The sequence below is a fragment of the Gymnogyps californianus genome, chromosome 23 (assembly GCF_018139145.2).
Source record: "Gymnogyps californianus isolate 813 chromosome 23, ASM1813914v2, whole genome shotgun sequence".
NCBI lineage: Eukaryota > Metazoa > Chordata > Aves > Accipitriformes > Cathartidae > Gymnogyps > Gymnogyps californianus.
In genome coordinates, this window is record NC_059493.1 from 4,533,077 (window position 1) to 4,554,975 (window position 21,899).

Sequence of the window (21,899 nt, forward strand, 5' to 3'; positions counted from 1 at the left end):
ATTATAGGCTCACTGATCCAATACAATTTACAAGCTCAATGGACTCCACTTGAAGGAAAAGCCACCAAACATGGAGTTATAAATGGAACGCCCATGGAGAAATAAGCATTTATTTGTGAAGGAAATTAGCAGGAGAGGAAAGGAAACAAAAGAAGAAAAAAAAAAAAGAAAGATGTGTTGGATAACAGCAGCACATCAGAGATCCAAATCAGAGAGAAAGATGGGAATATGAATTATACTTGCAGAAAGGAAATGCTGTTCCAGGACACGCTTACATGATCTAGCCTGGAACACACAAGACTTGGATTCCGCTCCTCACTGTGTCACAAACTGGGTCTCCTAGGTGATTTTGGGCAAGTCATGTAAGCTCTTAATATCTTTAAAATTATGAGCCCATCTCCAACTGACTTAAGCAAGTTTCAGATATATGCTATATACTTTCGATCTCAACCTTGTCTTCATTTTACAAGGACTTGGGGCGATGTTCTGAGCAGGACAAATTATTTCATACCCTATCTGAAAGCAGGAAACACTACACATTAATTGGGACGCCTTCTTCAGAAGTGAAGCACTCGCTTCAGAGGCTGAAATCCTGGGATGTTTACAGGGTAGAAAATATATGAGATCCCACCAGAAACAGATGGTGAAAGAAACACACAAGGAAGGGATGAACAGGAACAAAAGGTTCAAAAGGAAAGCAAGAGGCAGTAACAAAAAAGGTTAGGGCAGATGAAGTGACAAGTCCATAAAACCAGGTCTAGACAGAGGCCAAGGAGTGCAAAAGTGATACGGAAGAGTATTTTAGGTCATAAATACACAGAGGATGCCTTCATTAGGATGCAAATACTCTGAAATATTGGCATTTTCAATGATGAGTGCAGATGGATCCAGGCAAATGCAGACCCATTTTCAAAAAGTTGAGTTGTAGAGATCCCATGTCACCCACTACTGCTCTACATGCCCAGAATTTCTTTTGTGCTGTTTGCATAGTGAATTTATCCTCAGCTTCTATTCCCAGAGGTGCTTTAGTTCATGGGAAACTTTTATTCCATTCCCCTCTCCACTACTACCAAACTCATTGATTCTAATGGCTCCTTACACTGCTCTCTCATCTGTCCTCCTGAGACCCCTTATTATCAGCTGGCTGTGCAGCCATTTAACCTCCTCACTTGCTGTTTATGAGAACACAACACAAACTGGATCAAGTTCTCCTTATTGCAGGGACAAAGCTTCACTTTAAAAGGGGACAAGGATTTTTCCACACTATGTTTGAACTTTGCTGAAAACTTTGCATTGCTCAGTCAGGATTCAGCCAGCCAGCACCATCTATGCTTTTTATCTCAGCTAAAGCACAACTAATCTAACAAGATTGAAATTCATCCATGCTTGCTGTCCAAACTGTACTAAAGCATCATGGAAGCTTATCTGATTTATGCAGAATTGTTAAAATCCTTTGGGTCTTGTCTTCATTGGACTTACTTTCTTAAGGCTTCCAGGCAGTAGTAGCAATAGTCAGATTTTATTTCTTTAAATTATATAATATGTCCTTGCTCAGACTTAACCATGCTCCCCTTGCAGTTCTGAAACCAGAACATGTGCTAACTATTCCAGTAACAGACTTAGTAGAACTAAAGCAATCAATATCGGTTAACACTCCCACCCATTACATTTTCCCTCTAACATATCCAAAAAGGCAAGCACTCCATTCAGAGGGCTCAGGTGAGGTGCTCAGGACAAAATGGCTGCACAGTTGCACAATAACAGCACATGGGTAGGAGCACATGTACAAAAAGCTAGTGGAAATGAGGTTCCAGTTCTGTTAGCTTCCTAATAAATCTGTGCTTGAAATCAGCAGTGATTTAAACTCATCTCATTTTTTGCTTAGTTTCAGAAGCAGTAACACCTTCAGCCCAGGCAGCAGCAACTAACAGTCTAGGGGGAGAGTAACTTTTTAAATCACTCCAAAACAATCTCCACCCTAATGGCAACAGTTTTCCACATCACCATAGTATTTCCACACATCAGTTTTCAGCACATGTATCTTTGTGTTATCAGTGAAAGCTAGAAAAGCACACACTTATACTTGGTTTACTGTTAAACAGAGACTATGTGAATGGCTAGAAAAATACAGGGAGTCTGCAAGGGAGAGAAAGGAGCAGAACCCAGAACTTCGACAGTTCAAACTAGTTCCTTAACCACAAGTCCATTCTTCATTTTTCTGGCACACTCAAAGAGATCTTTAAGCTTCTTTTGACTCACCAGCTTGCTGGAAAATCTGTTGTCTGTCAACATTAAAAAAAAAAAAAGATTAAGTGACACAAGCTAGTCTCCAGTCTACTCCATTTACAAGCTTTAAGTGATTGTACGCATCAAAGATTTCAAGATGCTTTGGACAGCAAACTAGTAAAGAAATTTTCTTTTTGCCGAAAAGGGGCGGGAGGGGAGAAACAAACAACAAATTATGCACTAAGAGAACCACTTGTCAGATGGCTAGGATAGTGCACTTTAAGTTACTGACTCCCCACAAACATCCAGTCTACTAAAAAATTCATAAAGAGACAGATGGCACAACAGCAGCTCTTTGCAGGAGAGCAGGGTTTAGCAGTGAACAAAGGACTTTGACTCCCTTGGACAAGAGGAGAGATCATTGTGGGTTTTGGAGGCTTGGAAGGGGGGATTGGAGCATGCAGGGAGCTGAGGAGGGCTGCATCTATCTGTAGCTCCTAGTTTCACCCCACAGCAGCAACAGATTTGAGACATTTATTCTACCTTGGCAGGCTTACAAGGAGTATGGAGAACTGAGTAGAACAAGAACAATCCAACTCTGCCATGTAGATGAAATCCTCCTTGCAGTAGAAACATGAAAAATAAAAACAAAGAACTCCTATTCAAGGATCTGAAACCACTTTCCACAGCTAGGTAATTGCTAACACTTTGCATTAAGGGGGAAACTGAGGCATGGAGTTATGTGACTTGTTTAAAGTGACAGGGCAACTCAGTATCAGTGGGAATTTGATCCACGCCTCTCCATTCATGCTGTTCTGCCTCTAAGCATTAGGAAATAACCTTGTGTTACCCAATGGTTTTTGGGATCAGCCTGAAAGGGAGATGGAAGGGATAAAGTCCTTTCTAGATAGCTGAGATGAAGAGAAAAGAAGGGGGAGGGGGACGGGACACAAACCAGCATAGCCAGAAGTCTGCACTTATTTCAAGCCAGATCCTTCAAAATGAAAGATAATCTATATGCCCTTTCACCTTTTTTAGGGAGAGGGAATTGGGGGGGAGGGGGTAGGGAAACACAAGAAGACATAACACCCAGTCCTATTAATGTGGACACGGACACTATAGGGGCATAGTCAGAATGTTTAAGCCTGGCAACAGCTGTCTTTCCTAAAGTGAGTTTTAGTGCTTGTGAAATGTGCCAGCCAGTCTGGGAGAGTTCGGTGCTCTGTTTATCTATACAGCAGGTAGGACATGAGTATCAGCAGGGAAGAAAATCTCTATCTGTGCCGCCCCGTTTCTCCATTGAAGGGATGGACCCCTATGGCACAAGAATGTAATCCAATCTCTTCCGCTTCTTTATAGAAATGCTAACAAGTGTGCCAGCTGTGTTCATGCTTTGGGGTTTTTCATTAAAAATAATAATAATAAATGCCCAAATGTTTACAGCATGTGTCAGCTGACCAATATTGTAGTTCACCATGCACTGAAACCACTGTGCCAAGTGCTCGGCTGGTGCAAGTCAATGTAGCACTGCTGACCCAGCTGCAGATCTGGCCCCATGCCTCCACCCACTGGTTAGCACACGTCTCGACCCGAGGTAATACTCCACGCAACCCAGCAGTTCACACAAATCCCATTCATCACTACAGCCACTGCCCCAGTAACAATTGCAATAAATAAATAAATCAAAGGTGGTAACAAAACACATTAGATTCTTAACAGGACAATTAGGAAGAGTTTAGGTTAACAGTAGGAATTGAAGCCAGGATCTCCAGTTTCTTAAAGCATCTGAGCTAAATGACCTCATTCCATCAGCTCAAAGACGGCAGAGGACTCAAGAGCCTCCACACAGTAAAACCATAAAGACAGCCAGCTACACACAGCACAGAGCTTATGCTCACATTCTGCAGTGGCATTCCAAGTAATTTCCCCTGTAGTAACAAAAAAGTCTGTCCCATCTGAGTTGCATTGCATTGTTTAATTGAATTAAGATGTTTCATTTGAATTACATAGAAATATCTTTTGACTATCTCTTATTAGAAGAAGGAGAAAAAAGTAAACTGTTCAACTAAAAAAGTCACCCAGTTCTCCCCAGTACCCTGGAGGCTTAAATTAGATCACAGCTTTAGTAAACTAGGTAAAGCACTAAGAGTAACAAGTGCACAAAATAACCTGCTATAAAGAGCTTAAATCTTCAAGAAACATAAAGAATAAAAAAGAAAAAAAAAAAATCATTCTCACTTGATGAATGGGGAATTTATATCCAAAACTATACAATTCACCTAAAATAAGAGAGAAAATCGGCAGTAAAATGAGGAATTACATTCATTTGCAGTATCCACGACCTCTTAATCATAAGACCAAGTTTCTTTTCATTTGCATAACTGGGGTCGGAAAAGTAGCAAACTAAGCAATTATACTATAGGCGTGACAAAATACAGCTTTCATTTGGGCAGTATCATCTTCAAAAGAACAAACTTCCACCCTTCTATCTGAAAGCCACCCCAACCCATCCACTTCATATCCCTGTCTACGATTTCAACAAAGAAGGAAACGTTAGTATGCAAAGTGCACGCTCTGATTTCCAGGAACTATAAGGAACGTTAAGAACCACCACTTCAGCCATGAGAAAAAGAAACAAAACCATTTACATTTCTGAAGTCTCATAAACCAACCAATTCCACAGGTACTAACTTGAAAAACTAAGCAGGAAGACAGGATGAATAGAAATTAAGCACTGGGAATCCACCAGTGCTATGATCCACCATGGGAACACACTAGAACCAATTTAGCTCTGATGAATTTTGATCTGGTACGCAAAGTTAAAGCTTGCTCTAACATTTTGAGAAGTGACCATGGCTTGTGTTGTCTAAAAAACTTGGGGTGCATATTTCATAAGTGCTTCTGGACTAAACATCTATCATGTAATCTCCCGTATATGTTCAGGTGGTCCTTTCAGCCCTATGCTCCAGCGGACTTATGTCTGTTTCTTTTCGATGCCTGCAATAAGAGCATTGCAAGATTTGAGCTGTATTATTGCTGTTAAAACAGAGGCAGCATTCTGAAGCCAGATTCAGATCCGAGTTACACTGGTATTTGGACTTAGAACGTTGCAGGAACCTAAATACTCTAATATATCCTATAGACATTTGTTGGTGGGAGAGGGTACACAGTAAATTTCAGTGAAGCAGCTCCCTTTCATATAGAAAAGTGCTAGTTTCCAAGAGTGAACAGAAAAATAACTGCAATGTCCTTAGGATCTAAATCTAGTCCCCAGAGCAAAGGTCACAGCAGAAATGTTTTATTCAGCATAAGAACTTTTGGAATTCATTCAAGGAGTAGAAAAAAACCCAACAACAACATAATGGCTGACATTTTTTTCCCACTGAACTATTTCTTCCTTTTTAAACAGGGATACAAGTTTCCATGATTTGGCAAACGCCAATGAATCATGCCTCCCTACAGCAATAAACAGGTAAAACAACACAATAGTCTAAGCATCAGTCTCTGGAAGCGTAAAAAGCAAGGAAGTGGGGAGAGAAACAAAGGGGAAAACACTGTAGTGCTGATGGAGTTACGTTCATTTGCAGCAACTTACAATGTAGTCCCTGAACTCAGCTAAATTTGGTGCATGTTTAGTTCAGTGCAACATTGGATGGCAGGTTATAACCTCAACCAATTTGAATGCTTCATTAGTCTCGTGAGGTTTGTAGGATGCATCTATAGCATGGTCAGAAGTGTGCAATCATAGCACAGACAGGCATACCAGATGCAGCCACTAGCTCAGGCAAAAAAGAAAAACCATAAAGTTGGAGTAGCACAGACATCGATGTATATCTCCACCCAGTAGCAATGCCTCTCCTTGCTTCTTCACCACCCTTAGAGGTACTCAAAGTAGTTAAATTAGCCTGTGCCCACTTATGATAGGAGTATACCTCTGAGTACCATACAGAGCTTGCTTCATCTTGGACTCTAAACCTCTCTACCTTGCAGCTCCTTTGCTGTTGAGGGAACCTGCTTGCCACGCACAGGCTGCTTGTACAGTAAAGCAGCTTAGAGACATGGTGCCCTCCCGAATCGTTTATATTTGAGTGGGCCACTGCCTTTGTGGGAGTTGCAAATCAAACACAGAACTTGCTAGACCTAAGCTATACACAGCTCAACCTAAAACTGGGTTCCATCTCTGCTTTCACACCTTATGATAGTCACCTACTATAGCTTTGAAGATGTTGGTCTTTTCTATGCTGTACAATCAAATCATGTTTTAACCATGTAGACCCTCACACACAGCTGGAATTACAACGCAGATGGCACCTCCTGAGCGCCAGCCGCAATTTTCTCACACACTCTTGGAGCAGGAGCAATATGCATATTAATTAACCTAGGCTCAAAGGGAGAACCTAGCACCTTCAGACAACCAAGTTCTTCCCTGGCCTCCATTTTCCTTCTATTCTAAATGGAAAGCTCTAGTTGCGTTTCACTTCACACACACTGTTTAGACATGGCTCTGCATAACACAAATGTATTTTTGTAAACCCTTCTCTCTGCGTTTTACATTTTTTTCCCCACTTCTCTAGAGACATGCTAGAAGGTAACAGCTGCATTGTTACGTGACATATTTTTACATTTACCTATCATTTCAAACAATGAAAAAAACACCTTCATTCCAATTATTATTTATTTCTAAAGAAAACCTGTAGTTCATTTTAAACTAAGAAAAAAAAACATCATGAAGGCAACACTGAACTGAAAATCTTACCATATTTATTGGACTGCATGATTGCAGACGGTTGCAAGCTGCATTTCGGAAATTATATTCCACCTGCTACCAAGTTCTTAAGCATAGATGTTTTCTTCTAAAGAAGCCATATAAAGACCCCCTAAATAAATAAGAACACTGCTGCCCAGATTCCCAAGCTAGTTCAGAACACACATGACTCTCCAGCAGAGTTTTCTGCTTGTTTGAAAGACAGAAAGATTAGCCCCATTGAATGTAGCTTGGGAGAGCGGACTGTTTAGTTAAACTCCTGAGTAGTTGTACTTACTGCTGTGGAAATGTCTGAGGATGACAGACTAGACAATGAATTCCTCTGTGCACAGACCTGTACAGCATAACTTTGTTATTATATTTGCATTACATGTGTTGATTAAGATGTAGTACACAGGATTATCCCTCACTCCTCAAACCTTGTTTAACTGGGTAAAATGGTGGAATAGAAATAACTGTACAGAAGAGGGAGTCATTTGCTAGATGCTAGATACTGATTAGCGGTAGAACAAAAAAAAGATTTAGCTTCGAGTTTAGCTTCTATTCACCACACTGTTCACTAGACCATGCCACCTCCAGACCGCAGTGCAGATTTGTAATCATTTCTTTCCTCTGTGGCCTAAATATGATTTAGTGACTGCCCTTAAAACCAAGTGAAAACAGCTTTATCAAGCTGTACCACTTATTTCTCTCATCTACCCTATTATTGCCCCTACTGAACTCCAGATTTCACTTGCAATTTTGAGACACGGACACACAGAGATGAACAGGAAGAACTGACACTCAACAAGAAACTGCCAGACTGAACCTAGATGATGCTTCCACGCAAAAGGAATGCCTATAAGCAGAATGCCTGTTGCTGTTAGCAGGGGAGTTACGAGTAGAAGTTCTAAGCTTAGAGCAAGTTAGGAAAGGTTTGGACTCATTGACAACACAGATGACTTCTGATGCACATTTTACACACAGTTCTTAAAAAGAATATCCCTGTTCTTTCTAAATGTTTCACTTCCATTGCATTTTACATCAACAGATCTCAAATCCCCACAGAAAGCATCAGAATCTTCATTTTGCATGAGAATGGACAGCTTGCTCAAGATGACAAATTCAGTTAGTGGTAGGAACTACCCCCTTCACGGTCTTAACTCATAGGCTAATTACTGCCTTATGTCGTGCTGCTTCTCCAGCAGTAAGACAAGTTTCAGAAAATTCAGACTGCAGATTGGAAAGTTCCCAAATGCAGATTCATACCAAGCATCAACATAGCCAAAAATAAGCTAGAAATTTCATAGAAAAGGTAAGATTGCATATTTAGGACTTCTGCTTCTGGTCAGGAAACTGCCCCACGCACACACACAAACAGCTCAGTTTGCTGGAATTTCCAACTTTGACCCCAACAACAACTTGTAAGTATAAAATTAAAAGGGAAAACCATGGCATAAAGAGAGTGGAAGAACCCCATCACATCAAAGTTCCAAAATTATTTAGATTAACTCTGTGATGAAAAAATGAAGGAAATAATTGTAGATCTTTATTCAAACCAGCTTGACCATTCTGAATGCCAAAACAAATTCACAAGAAATACTATGACAAATAATGCTCATTAGAATGTAGACAGAACATGCCAGGCACATATAGACATAAAAACTGAATCCACAATTAATCCACTTCAGCATCAGCTCTCCACTGGCCCCTTGTACCAGCTGCTTCAGGGAAAAGAAACTCTTTACAAGAAACAGTTACTAAAGAATAATCGGGGGGGGGGGGGGGGGGGGGGGGGGGGGGGGGGGGGGGGGGGGGTTCTTCCTGACTTTTCCTTATTTACTCTTCTCCTTCTGGAGATCTTGGTTGTGTACTTCTTTTTGAAACAGCTCTGTCTGTTCTTATTTGTCCTTTTTGAATCTTGCTGAACTCCAGACCTCAAACAACACTGAGTCAGGGAGTTCCACAGGCTAGTTTTCTAAGCCTCCACAAATACTCACAATTTTTAATGTGCCAGTTCATGATTTAACAAACTGCTGCTCTCCCCTATTTATGCTATTTACCTAGAAACTGGCAAGCAGAACCTAGACCTGGATATGGAATTGAGTAATATATGAAGCTGCTGTGCTACATAAAATTGCTCACAATCCCCAAACCGTCAGTTTTAATCCTGCCTAATACGTTGCACTTCTGCCTTTACCGCTTCCTTCCTCCCCAAGTTTCTACAAAAATATTGTTATTTTGTTAAAGAATATTACTGAAGCTGCCAGGTTGCTCAAAGCTTTCTCTACCTTAGTAATCCAGTTGGATCATATCCCTGGTGAATAGAAAATATTCCAGATGCATACATGGAATATTTGGTCACAATGAAAATGATACACAGAGAACTTAATTTAAAAAATAAACATCAACAATTTTGTCAAGCTAAGCCCAGATAGACTAAAGCTAACCAACTCTTAGGCTGGCATTTTTGTAAAGAATCATGAAGCACAGACATCCCCAAATGGCAGACACTGACAGATAACCATCAAGAAAGACCCTCAGCCACCTCAAAGCACAGACAACAATTTCGGGTTGCTTTTGTGGGAAAATGAGGATTTGTTTCCTACCTGTCAATAATCACAGGGTCAGACGGAGTCTCATTTCTGTTGCCACAACTTTTCTTCTCACAGCACCGACTAGAGAGAGAAGGAAAACCAAAATCAAAGAATTACTGGGACAGTTGATAGCAAAGCAACCATCTAAAAGTCTTGTCTGCAAACCTTCAGGACTCAATATATGCCTAGAAGAGTGACTGAGAAAATTCTGCTTAGGCTTTCCGGAAGGGAGAAGAACTAAGGGAATTGGGTGCCCAAGTCCTGGTTGATTCCAGCTAGAGTTTGGCACTTGGCTCCCCGTAGTCTTTTTTGAAATTCCCAGCCAAAAATGAACAGCAATATGGTCACACTTTAGACTAAGGCGCTATTTATAAAGGCTTAATAAATGATTAACAGATGTCATAATGACATTACAGGCATGAGTATCATGTGTTATGTATGGTTAAAAGTCCATCAAAAGAAGGTGTTAGAACTGACTATAAGCAACCTAATGATCTGTTATATTCCAATAACTGCTTTGTTGATTATGAAATATCTAGTAACCCCTAAGTTTCATACGCCCACAGAAAACTTCAACACTATAGTAGCACCAATAAAAAAACAGAAACTGAACATATTGAGATCCTACTAAGCATCTGAAGAGATGTTTTTCAGGCTGGCATTTCGTCTGTAAATCTTTGCAATTGTTTCAGTGATGATAAGCACTTAAGACTAAGCATGTATTTATACACATTTTATATTGTGTGGCCACCAACATGATTGTGTAGAAATTAGAACTCTCTCTGATGAGCTCATAATGTTAAAAAAAAAAATTATCTGACTTGGTAAGAAAATGCAAGATAATGCTGTCGCCCTGAGGAGCTTGCAATAAGGTACATACTGCAGAATGATATCCATGTTATGTCCACATCTATGTGTGTGTGCGTGCATGCACACATATGCAAAGACAACTGTGTGTGTATATACGTGTGGGCACGCATGGATGTGTACATATATACACAGATATATCAGGAGATAGTACAGAAGAATACAACCTACGCTCAGGAACTATTTGATGTTCTTCACCCCAGTGAATTAAACCTTCTTCAGGAAAGAACAGAACCACTGCATTTCATTTTCCCATTTTTAATAATAAAAAACAAAAAAGGAAAAAAAAATATCAAGAGACAGGTCGTTAATTTCCACTGATATACTCATTGACATGGGTGATGCTCCTTGCATATACACCAGCTGAGCACCAAAAGTTTAACAGACTTTAAAAACAGGTCTTACTCTGAAATTCTCAATTTTAAAAACTTGTAGTAACATAGAACTCTGTTAGAAGATTTAAGTTGTCTTGATGCTCAGATAGGTTGTTCCAACGAAAGCTAACATGGGAGGGGGAGGATGGAGACATCCAAAACTGTTAAGTAGACTGTATCAGAAGTCCCGTATGCTTCAAAAGTCACCAGATGAGATTCTGCCTTAAGTTACACAAATGCCTTTCCAAATTATGTTTTTCACATTCTGCTGAGGTTGTTCAAATTTACATATGTGGAATCAAGAAATTGTTTAGGTTTTTGTATAGTGGTTTAATAGGTGCTGAATACATTTGCAAAATTCTCAAGTCAGTCTAAATCCCTCAGTTTTCCAACTGGGGAGCAATTCCAAGCAGAGGAATTAAAAAAAAAATTAAATAAAACGCTTGAATTCACTGAAGGCAGTACAAAATATGAAAGAGTAGCTTTTTTTCTTGAAATGCCTAATATTCAATTATAAATACCTAAAATAAGCACTTAGACAAAAAAACCTCTTTCAGATACGAAAAATTTCAAATGCATGCTTTTTCTCCTTAAGTTACAGTGTGTGCCAGGAACTTCCCATTTGCAAGTTGAAATTGCCCAGCAAGATGAGATACAACTCGCAGATCTATTTGAATAGCAGCTCTAACTGTTTCAACATTTCTACATTCCCTTTGCCTCAAACCTCCACTTACTCATCAATGCTAGTCCTTTTAAAATAAAAGGATACACTAAATATTTAAAAATCCCTGGGGCAGACCCTCTAGCTGCTGTAAATTGTCATAGCTCCATCGACTTCAGTGAAGCTATGGTAATTCACACTAGCTGAGAATATCCCACTCCCTCCTTCTCCCAACTTTGTTTTAAGTGCATCTTTCATGCATTTCACTGCCTAATGATTGTTTATAAAGAATTGCATATTTTTGTACTAAAAGCCAAGATGTGAGATATTTTCTAAAGAAAAAAAATAAACCCCCAAAAAGCAGAAAACCCTCACTCAGAAGAATATAAGTTTGGCATGTACTTCTGACATGTCCAATATAACAATGCATTGGAAATAACACCGGGAATAAATGCCTTGCTGGTTTACATGCCACTGCAATAAAGCAACAAAAGGAACTCAATTTTTTAAATATTTTTGTAGTGTTTTGGTTTTGTTTTTTTTACAGCTAGCTGAAACAGCAGTTATTTCCTCTCTTTGCCGTAATACTAAATGAAATATCCTTTAGTCGTGTAACTTATGCAGATGGTCATAAAAAATATTTCTGATTGCACTACACCACAGTAAAGTTCAAGCAGAATACACCCGCAGTACCTCCACCACATCTCATCAGCTCATATACTCTTCCCAGAGAGGATGCCATTTCTTGCATAGTAACTGTTTTAGAATGAATTATGCGAGATTGGGGTACAACATGGCTGGGTTCTGAAATAGGTGCATCTTGTTTTATTTTAGTTTGCATAATTATCGCAGTTAGGAACTTTACATTTGTAACACTTAAAAATTTTCCTTCTAAAACTGTGGCTTACAGCTAAAGTTCTCCAAATATTTTACAAATATCTACATTATCATCACACTTGGGTAACATGTTTGTTAAGAGTGCTAGATTTTTTTCCCTTTGACCATAATACTTTTTGAGCCCAAACATATATGAAAAAATTTCTTCATTAGAAAAACAGTCACTCACTTCCAGTGAATGACTAGTTCACACGTAAATCAGAGTGCTTTTAAAGACTGAGGATGCTTCAGCCCAGCATTTTAGCAAAAGTACCTCTCAAATCTTTAAATCCCTGTTTCCAAGTATTTCATCACAGTATCCAAGCACTAACATTTCCACTGTGTTTCAGAAGTGCTGTCTGTAACAGAATTGACTTGTTCCAATTTAAGTCAATGGCAAAAATGCCAAACTCTGGTGGTCCAGGATCAAGCCTACAATATTCTCTTAAAGCAAATTATTGGCATGACTTCACCAATATTTACACTTCTGCTACAATGTTGTGCTAGGAACATACCTTTAGAGGTGCTCATTTGCTTAAAACAAGAATATCAAGGCCTAAGACTTCTATTTTCTACACCTTTTCTTATTATACTTTCCCCTCTGACTAGATCTACATAATGTAAACCATTATTTTTCCCATGAACAGTCCTGAAAAAAACTAAAAACAAACACAGAAACCAAAAAGCTACCACAGACAACACCAGATCTACAAACTGAATACTCCAGAAGGCTCATGTCAAAGGCAAACTTGCATCCTTTCCCTCCTCACACTTGACTAAAATGGTTTTAAAATTCAGCCCTCAACTTCCCCCCCCCCCCCCCCCAAATCTGTCTCTAATTTCAAACTCAAATAAGCTCACAGCATGGTGGCCTTTGTTTTGTTTTCTTCTCCCCAACTCCTCCCTGCAATTGCATAACAAAAGTGTCTAAATTCACACCATCTGGCCGATAAAGACACAGGCCCCAGTGGCCGCCTGGCCCAGCTGATTAGAGCTCCCGTCTAGTCTGAGCCTTGTGGCGAAAGTCACAGCTGTGGGGCTTGCTTGCACTCAATACAACTCTGTTATTAGCCAGCTGTAGGCCCTGAGACTACTTCTGTTCAAATTATAATACCTTTTAACCCTCTGAGCATTGAGGGCATAGGGGGTTGCTAGCAGCAGCATAACAACTAGTTTCCTCTTAGTCGATAATTGGAAGAAAAAGAAGAAGAGAAAAAAGTTATTCCAGGAGAGGAGACTGTTTACCTTGATTTCCAACCGTTGGGGGGAAAGACTGTGTATTTAAGATAGACCCACCTAATAGGAACAGTTCCCATTAGGCCGTAATAACCCAAATGAAAAATTTCAGATCTGCAAATAAATAAATAGAGCCTCTCACTGAAAGCACTAATTATTGAGAGTTGAAAGTTTATCTTTCAATTGATATGACAGATTGTTGTAGCCGTATCAATATTTAGACAACTTTCCTGCTAAGCATGCATCTGTCACTGTCTGAGTGGAAGATGCGGCGTTTCGGATGCACTTGTCTCTATACAGCGAGAATATCTGCGTGTGTGATTACATACAAAAAAATACCAAAAAAAAAGCCTACCTTCAACTAGTGAGGACTGGAAGAAGAGGAGCAGAAAGACAGGCAGACCCTTCTTTTTAAAAACAGTAGGCATCAATTTGGACAGCAGAGTGGGTACAGTGCATTAAATTTTTATATACTGTTACTAATGCAAACTAAACTAGGGGCTTTAAAAATTGATGCTGCCACTTAAGCAGCACACAATGAGGAAGATTTGATTATTGTACTTAAAAGAAATAAAATAAAATGTCAAGTTTAACTAGAGTTGGATCCATTCCCTTGGCATTATTCAAAGTGATATGTGTAATGCCTCTCCAGAATACGCAGCATCCTGTTCAGAGATACTTTAGGAAAACACGACATTTAAAATCAAATGTCTTGATTAGGTTACAGAGCGCTTTTGATTTTGTTCACTAATCTGTGTTTTACATGGAAAGAACGTCCCTGAGTTGTAATTCTTCCTTGGCTAATCTATCAAGCAGGAGAGTTCAGTATAATCGGAATAATGGTTTACATTTGTAGAACACTACCTTAAATCAAGCACGGAGTATGTTTATAGGCATCAGTGGAGGCCAGCTATAGAAAAGCTGAACAGAGCATTTGATACTATAAAGGCATGGAGAGGAAGCAAGGGAAAAAGCCAAATTAATTTTATTTTAAAGAAGTACATTTGGATGGGAAGGTGCTGGTGTTTGCTGAAATATTTTAACTTCTAAAACAGAACTGCACTCTATACAGGAAGAGTGGAGAAAGATGGAGTATGCTAACTGTTACTTTGTTATCACAAACCAGGACCCAACTGCATAGCAATTCAAAGGTTTTTCTTCTCTAATGTTCCCCTAGTTGTAGTGAAGACTTTCAACAATATGGATAGCATATATATTTAAATACGTACGCAAGTTCTAGATGTGCCAGAAAGTAACATATATACCTTTGATCTTTGCTACTACATCTACAGGTCCTCGTAAAGCGCACTGGATGCATCTCATATATGATATATGCTGTGGTTGTGCATACATATGTGAATGTTGGTCAAAAGTAACAATGCTCATTTTCTTAATTAATGAGAGCAAAGCACAACAGATAAACACTACACATTTACTTGATTCTTATTATATTTAAAAAGTAATGGAATAGTTGACATAATTGTTAAGTACTGAAACTGAGACTTTCCCTTGACAAGAAGTCTGGCCAAATAAGCTGCTCTTACTACTATATTAACTTAAAAGACTACTTTAAAAAAAATACAATAAAATCAAGTAGCAAACTGCAACATCAAAAGAAGCAACGTACAGTCCAACAGCTTAACCCCCCTCCCACTAATACAATAAATCACAAACTGTGTTTAATAAAGGTGAAGATTGGTTTTGCCTTTCATTTTATGAAAGAACATTCTATGCACAATTTAACACATTTTAATATAAGAACATTGACTGTTTGCATTGTTATATGTATTGAAAAAAATTTAATTACACGAGAACAGGAAAAGTAATAAGTTACCATGGAAGCACGATGTACATACATAAGCTACATGTAACTTCAGACTTAAACAAATGTTATTAAAAACATCCTCAACTCATTTTACCCTCTAATTTATAACTTTACATGCTAAAAATAGTGTCTTTTTTAATTAAAAAGTGGAAGTCCCCTAAATATTGCTTACATGGTATAGAAAAGAAGGATTTGTGTTTTGGTTTGAGTGGTTTCTTTTTTGGTTGGAGTAGAACTAAGCAAAATTAAAGAACATTAATGATGATAATTAAATTAAGAAAATTAAAATATTTCACCAGAGGAAATTACATGAAGAATGCCTTTTAGTTTCCAGGTAAAAATCTGTAAGTTAAACTGCTCATTCTCAAAACGTGAACAGGAATTTTGTAAGAAATAAGCATAAGAAAAGTCTCGATTTAAACAACGCATACAAAGGCCTAGTTTAAACAAAAATAGCGCAGCTCAGACTGTGGACCTGGGGTTGCTAAATCTCTTGCAGTAAAAAAAAACAAAACCAAAACCAAAAACAAAACCCAAAAAAGCTGTATTGAACCCAAACCAAATATTACCCAGATGTAAAAAGAAAGTCTTCCTACACAAAGAATCTCTCTGACTCAACAACAAAACAAACAAATCAAACCCTACCTACAACTTCATCAGAAAGGCCATTTTGGCATCCATAGAAACAAATTTAACAAAGGATATGCTGTTAATAAAGTCATCTTACCTGCACATGACTTCATGGGTAAGCAAAACTCTGCACATTTCGGGATTCTTGTTCTGTCCTTCATAAGTTATGGGCTACAAAAATTAAGAAAAGGGGTAAGCCAGTAGCGTCAGGGGGTTACTTACTTGTCATAATATTCAGATCTGAGGTGAAGGCTTTTTACCATTGCTCACCATCACTTGCAAATAAATACCTTCCCCCAAAGCCTTTATGAGCAGGGAAAGCAGCTTATACATAAATATTGATAAAAAGTGGATAAAAACCTACAATCCGTAGAAGGGAAAAAAAGAGACTTAACAGCATTGCTTTTCAATTGCCCTCAAAAATAAGGTCTGCAACACAGACGAACAAGAGACAAAAAATGAACCAGAGAAGAAAAAACATGCAGGGCAATGTTAAGAAAAAAGGAAGGATGAGGCAGGACAGGATAGCACGGCACATATTAGCTATGCTCACCTGCTTAGTGACTGAATCGATGAGTCTAACATACAGATCCTGTTCAGTCCTGACACCTAGAGCGAGAGAGAAGAGTAATAAATAATGCTGTTACATGCATCTTTCCCTAAACATCAGAACAACACCATTTAGTGCCTTATTAAACATCCTCAGAAAGACCATTTAGTTTTGTTTCCTCTAGTGTGTTTCCCAAGCCCATCCACACCAGGTAAACTTCAGAGCCCATCCCTACACTGAAGGTGCATCATGCAAGGGAATTTCTGTGTATTTTAGAAATCATAGTGACAGCACCTACAAACTTTGCCTCACTGTACAACCTACAGAAGGTGACTGGAAAGGGGACTCACCATTGCTATAAAGGAGTTGGAGTTTGTAATGCGTGCCGTTGTTTGTCTTTTCATTGCCTTGCTCCTGAAAGACAGAATTAAAAAAAAATTATTCCAGAACTTACACTTGGCACATTCAAAATGCAAAAGCTGATAATCATGATGGAAGTGACAACAAAGTTCATTAAAATTCTGAGAGGTGAATCCACTGATTGGGATATATTAACCTTCCGAATGACCCAGGACAAACTACAAAATACTGCTGACATCTTTTCCTGCAGGAGTTCAAGAACTTCTTTTCCTCTCTTATTTGCTATTATGCTCTCAATATTTGCTATTATGCTTTCAATTTTTTCAAGGCAATACACTGAGACAAATTTGTACATTTCAAGTCAGTTAATATAAAGCAGATTGATAGTGGGAAAGCTCAGTGGGTTTTGTTTTAATGTGTTCTTTACTTTGCAACAGTGTTATTTTGAGTCATTAGTGATTTTTTTATTTCCTGAAGGTTGTGTTACAGGGATGTTTCTTGCATGTTTTTTTACTGTAATTTCCTGGAAGATAATTATTTATGAGCATCCTTCATAATTAAAAAAATCTTGTCCATGACTGAGAAAATAATTGTAAAAACAATGTGAAGTGGTCAACACATGGATTTAAAATCCAAAAGCAAATGCTTTTCAAGTCTTGCCATTGACTTTGGAGTCTTAAGAAACACATATAATCAAGCTCAACAGATAATATGACATATTACACGTCAGATTTCACTTCTGTTAGGGTACTAAAAAGTTGGCAGATCTGATAGGTACCAAAGGAAAAAAAGCACGTTTGTCCCCCCTGAAATTTTTTTATTCTCTTTTTAGTGGGTGTATGAAATACCCATTGTATCCCCGATACAGCAGGGGCTTGCAAGCCTTTTTAACTACAGCAGCACACAGACGGCAACGGCTCTACCAAAGCACCTGAACCCCTGACCAAGAGCTGGTTGTATTTTGTTAGGGGCAACAGGTATTAAAAGTTAGCAGCTCAACAGGGCAGAAGATCAAATTTGGAGAGGAAAAGAGGAAGAAGAAAGATAACAAGCCTTACTTTATCATTTTCTACAAAGTCCACAAAAGCTGTCCTCTCTATTTCCACGGGCTGCCCCTGTCTGTCGTAGAGAGCCAGAACAAAGTGAAAGAAATTGGATTTCCTCAAGTTGGAGGGTGGCTGCTTTTCAAAGTGAGCTCTGGACAAAGCTACTCCGCTGTGGAGGAAACATACGGGATGGGGTGGGGGGGGGGAGAGACAAAGACATTACCAGGTTGTGCAGTAGTAACAGCAAAACAACAACAGAGAAGGCAGAACACATTCAGAGAAAAGCCGGGAATCGTCCACCTTGTGCGAGTGCCACACGAGGTTACGAACAGTCACTTGTCATCACCGATCCCGACCTTGGCGCTTTCCCATCGCCGCGGGCACGCTCAGCGGCTCCGCTTTCAAAGCGGGACGGCAGGGAGGGCTGGAAGCGGCTGCGGCCGAACACGGAGCCGGGGCGGGGGGGGAAGGGGCGATGCCTAAGTTTGAAGCTGTCATTGTAACGCTCGTTTCGGCTTGGCCCCGATCTCTTTATAGTTATGCTCTGAGGACAAGGATAATTTACAGAGAGATTTAAGAGATCGGTTATTGCTAAATGCAGTAAGTGTTTTACTTCCTCCTCTACCTATTTTCTTCTTGCCTGTCACTCTCATTTCTGGAATGCAACGCGCAGGGTGGGAAGTAGATGTAACATATCAGAGAGTCTGGAAGTGCTATCTGTACATCCCAGCATCGTTCACTTTTCCTGTAGGAGAAGACAAGCGACCTTAAAACGTTTCCTACAAGCGGACTGTCAACTTAAGGGCACCTACATTTTAGGTAAAAGACAACTAGTTTCAAGCAGAGCATCCACTTTCCTCAGCAGCTAAGTTTGTCAATGTAGTCTTTAGTCACTGACCTATTTGAACCAATGCCTGGGTCTTCAATTTCTGATTTAAATTGAAAGAATTTAGACTCAAGTTAATTCACCCTTCCCCAAATCTTGTCCCTGACTGCAGAAAATGCAGTGACGTTTCCCACGCATTTCCCGGCTTGGAAAGATTCAAACGCTTTTGCGTAACCACAATATCGCTAACTGCAGCTACATTTCTTAGTGAAACTAGTTGTAGCTCCCTCTCCCTAATGCCGATTTCGACCTACTGCAGAGAAAATAGGTGCACATGAGCACCTCCATATTACTTAATAGACAGATTAAGTCTATCTGCCAGATAAGTTAGGAGTAGGAACAGCTTTGGTTTTCAGTCCCCAAAATAGCTCCACTGCATTGGCAAAAGTATTTGACTCTTTCGGAGAACTACAGATGTTTCCCTTTGTTTTCCATTGCCAAATAGGTACAGTGTGAACTCACCACATCCGCCACAACTGCACCTAGTTTGGGGCTTCCTCTCATTCTGCACGTAAGAACTCGGACTTCGTGGTTTGTTAAGGATCTCTGAAAAATACCTGGCGATGCCACCACCCAGCACAATGCGACTGCATCTCCACCGCTCCCGCGAATTAGAAGCTTCTTAGGAGCCGTTTCCTTTTACTTTCGGTTTCCCCAGGAATAAACCTCTCTCCCCCCCCCCCCGTATTTATTAAACTGTTTATCGACATTCATAAAACTCTGATAACTCCTCCCATAGCACTTGGAAAACCTTGCTCACGGATCAGGCCGTGGGTGGGAGCATGGATGTACTATTTCTGTAACGTCCCTGTTTCATTTGAAGTTCCATCTGCTGTTACATGCCCTTCACCTTGTCTCTACACTAAATAAAACCCAACTTATTCCCGGGACCAAATTTAGCCTTCTCCTTCCCCTATGCTACTACTTTTTTTTTTTTTTAAAAAAAAGGTATCCAGAGAGCGAAGAGAAGAAAAAAATATTTTACCTAAAAGGGTTTTCATCGTCTTACCCCTAACGGGAAGAGCCTGGAATAACGGTCCTGTGCCGACTTGGCTGGGAAGAGAAAATAAAAGGGGGGGGGGGGGCTAACCCGCCCAAACAAGTAAAAAACAAACAGACAAGCCCCCAGTTCGGTGTGTTTACTAGCGTTTCAGATCAGCAGAGATCTTTCATACACGCAGGCAGGTGCTACGCGCGACCAAGCGTGAGGTTTGAAGGTGGGCTGAGCTGGAAGCCCGCAGGGTCCGGGCTCCGCGCAGGGCATGCGCCCGCAGGGCTCCGCGCTGCCGCCGCGGCACTGCCAAACTGTCTTCCCTTTCTGCAAACTCCCCTTCTTACTCGAAACCATGCTTTGCTCGCTGCGTGCCCGTTTTAGTCAGCTAGCAGCCTTGAATCCACGATTTAAGATTTCGCCAATGCCTACGGTAGCTACAGAGCCACTTGAATTAAGTAAAACAAGATGGGCCGGGGGGGGGGCGGGGGAAAAGATCTACATTTAAGTTAATTCTAACTTGGTCCACTCCTATTCGGCTGTCTGACCCAGAAAGCGGGAAGGAGTAGTCTGTATCGCTAGGTACAACCAATCCACCCCCCCACACACACACCTCCCTTGTGCAGAAAAAGAAAGAATGATCCGATCTGTCAACTGATCCCCGCGCTGGATTTTAGGACTCTTGATGCTCTCCGGTTTTGGAGTGCTTCTCCCTAGCTCTAGCTGTACTACCTTGAATTTTCACTGACTAGAGGAGACCGGGAGGGGGACAGAAAGGGAAAAAATAAATTTGATATCAAATACAAACAACAGGGAGTAAAGAAAAGGCTTGCTTAAAAAAAAAAAAAAAGCGGGGGGAAAGCGGGGGAGAAATAGTCACGGTTACCTTTGTGCTGCTACGTTTGCATCCACAACCCCAACGTTTCTGACCCAGGACCTGACGGAATCCATTTCAGAACCTAGAGATTTATCTTTCAGAATTGGTCCTCTTCCTAAAGTATCTTGAATCCCAAACATTTAAAAAGTCTATTCCAACTAGCAACAGTTTCCTTTTGGGAGATAAGGGAGGAGAAAAGGGAAAAAAAAAAAAAAAAAGACGCAGCCTTTGAAATTGACACACACAAATCCCAGGAAAGTGGAGAAGTTCAGCTTTAAAACCAACTTCTTCTGCTTTTAAATGCTACGTGTTTTTAATGCCTTCAAATAAGGAAAAAAGTTTTTCCTCTTGCAAAGTAAAAGTTACGCTGATTCAGTCTTGCCTGGTATCATCATCCTTCAAACGCAGGAGAGGAAACTGCATCCAGAAACTGATCGCTGTTAACAAGGATCACCTGTTTCTCAACAGACACAGGGAGCAGGATTGATTGCTGCCTAATCCAGGAAGAAAAAAAAAAAAAAAGGAGCGGGATAAATTGTAACAGAAAGGAAGAAATGGAGCTAAAGAGAGTCTGATTACACACTACGCCTGGGAAGAGACGGTCCTTCCCAAACCGGTCACCATGAATGGGTTACAGCAGTGGGAGCAGACATACCGGGAAGGGGGAGGAGCCTGCTCCCAAATAAGGGGTTTTCATTTGCATAGCCTCATCCGATTGGAGAGCTGCGGGCAATCCTGCAGCCGCTCTGCACTCGCCTCAGCTCCCGGCTCCCAACAGTCACCCACGGGGCGGGGGGCGGCGAGGCCGGAGGTGGCCGGCTGCTGGCGGCGAGAAGGGCGTCCGGCCCCGGCCCCGCGCTCACCCCGCTGCAGCAGGAGCCCGGGCAGGCTAACTTCTAATTTAATGTCACAGCCTGTCAGCCCCGCACCAAACGGTCCCGCCACATAACAATTAAACTGTGCTACAAGCACCAGTCTCTATAAACCTGTTCCATACTGTAATAAAGCAATCGCACAGGTAGTTGGCTGGTTTGCTTTCAGGCGCGGTATTTTTAAAAGAAAAAAAAAAAGTGCTTAGAGGGAACGAACTGGGTCGCGGTCGCAATGCCTGCGGGAGCTTTGTATGCAGAGATTGCCTGCAAGAGCGAGTGAG

General features: G+C 40.4%; 1 protein-coding gene across 10 annotated transcripts in view; it reads right to left on the reverse strand.

The window, feature by feature from the left end:
* The window catches only part of EBF2 (EBF transcription factor 2), a 144,810-nt gene extending 123,924 nt beyond the window's left edge, over positions 1-20,886 (reverse strand). For 9 of the 10 annotated variants that reach the window (XM_050910176.1, XM_050910173.1, XM_050910170.1 and 6 more), the window contains exons 1-6: positions 20,756-20,886; positions 18,005-18,161; positions 16,937-17,000; positions 16,590-16,645; positions 16,134-16,207; positions 9,580-9,648 (exon numbers count right to left, since the gene is read on the reverse strand). In XM_050910176.1, the coding sequence (XP_050766133.1) occupies positions 9,580-9,648; positions 16,134-16,207; positions 16,590-16,645; positions 16,937-17,000; positions 18,005-18,161; positions 20,756-20,886 (551 nt within the window). The remainder of the gene's footprint in view (positions 1-9,579; positions 9,649-16,133; positions 16,208-16,589; positions 16,646-16,936; positions 17,001-18,004; positions 18,162-20,755) is intronic. The other variant, XM_050910172.1, reaches the window with a different exon arrangement.
* Between the last annotated feature and the right edge of the window lie 1,013 nt (positions 20,887-21,899).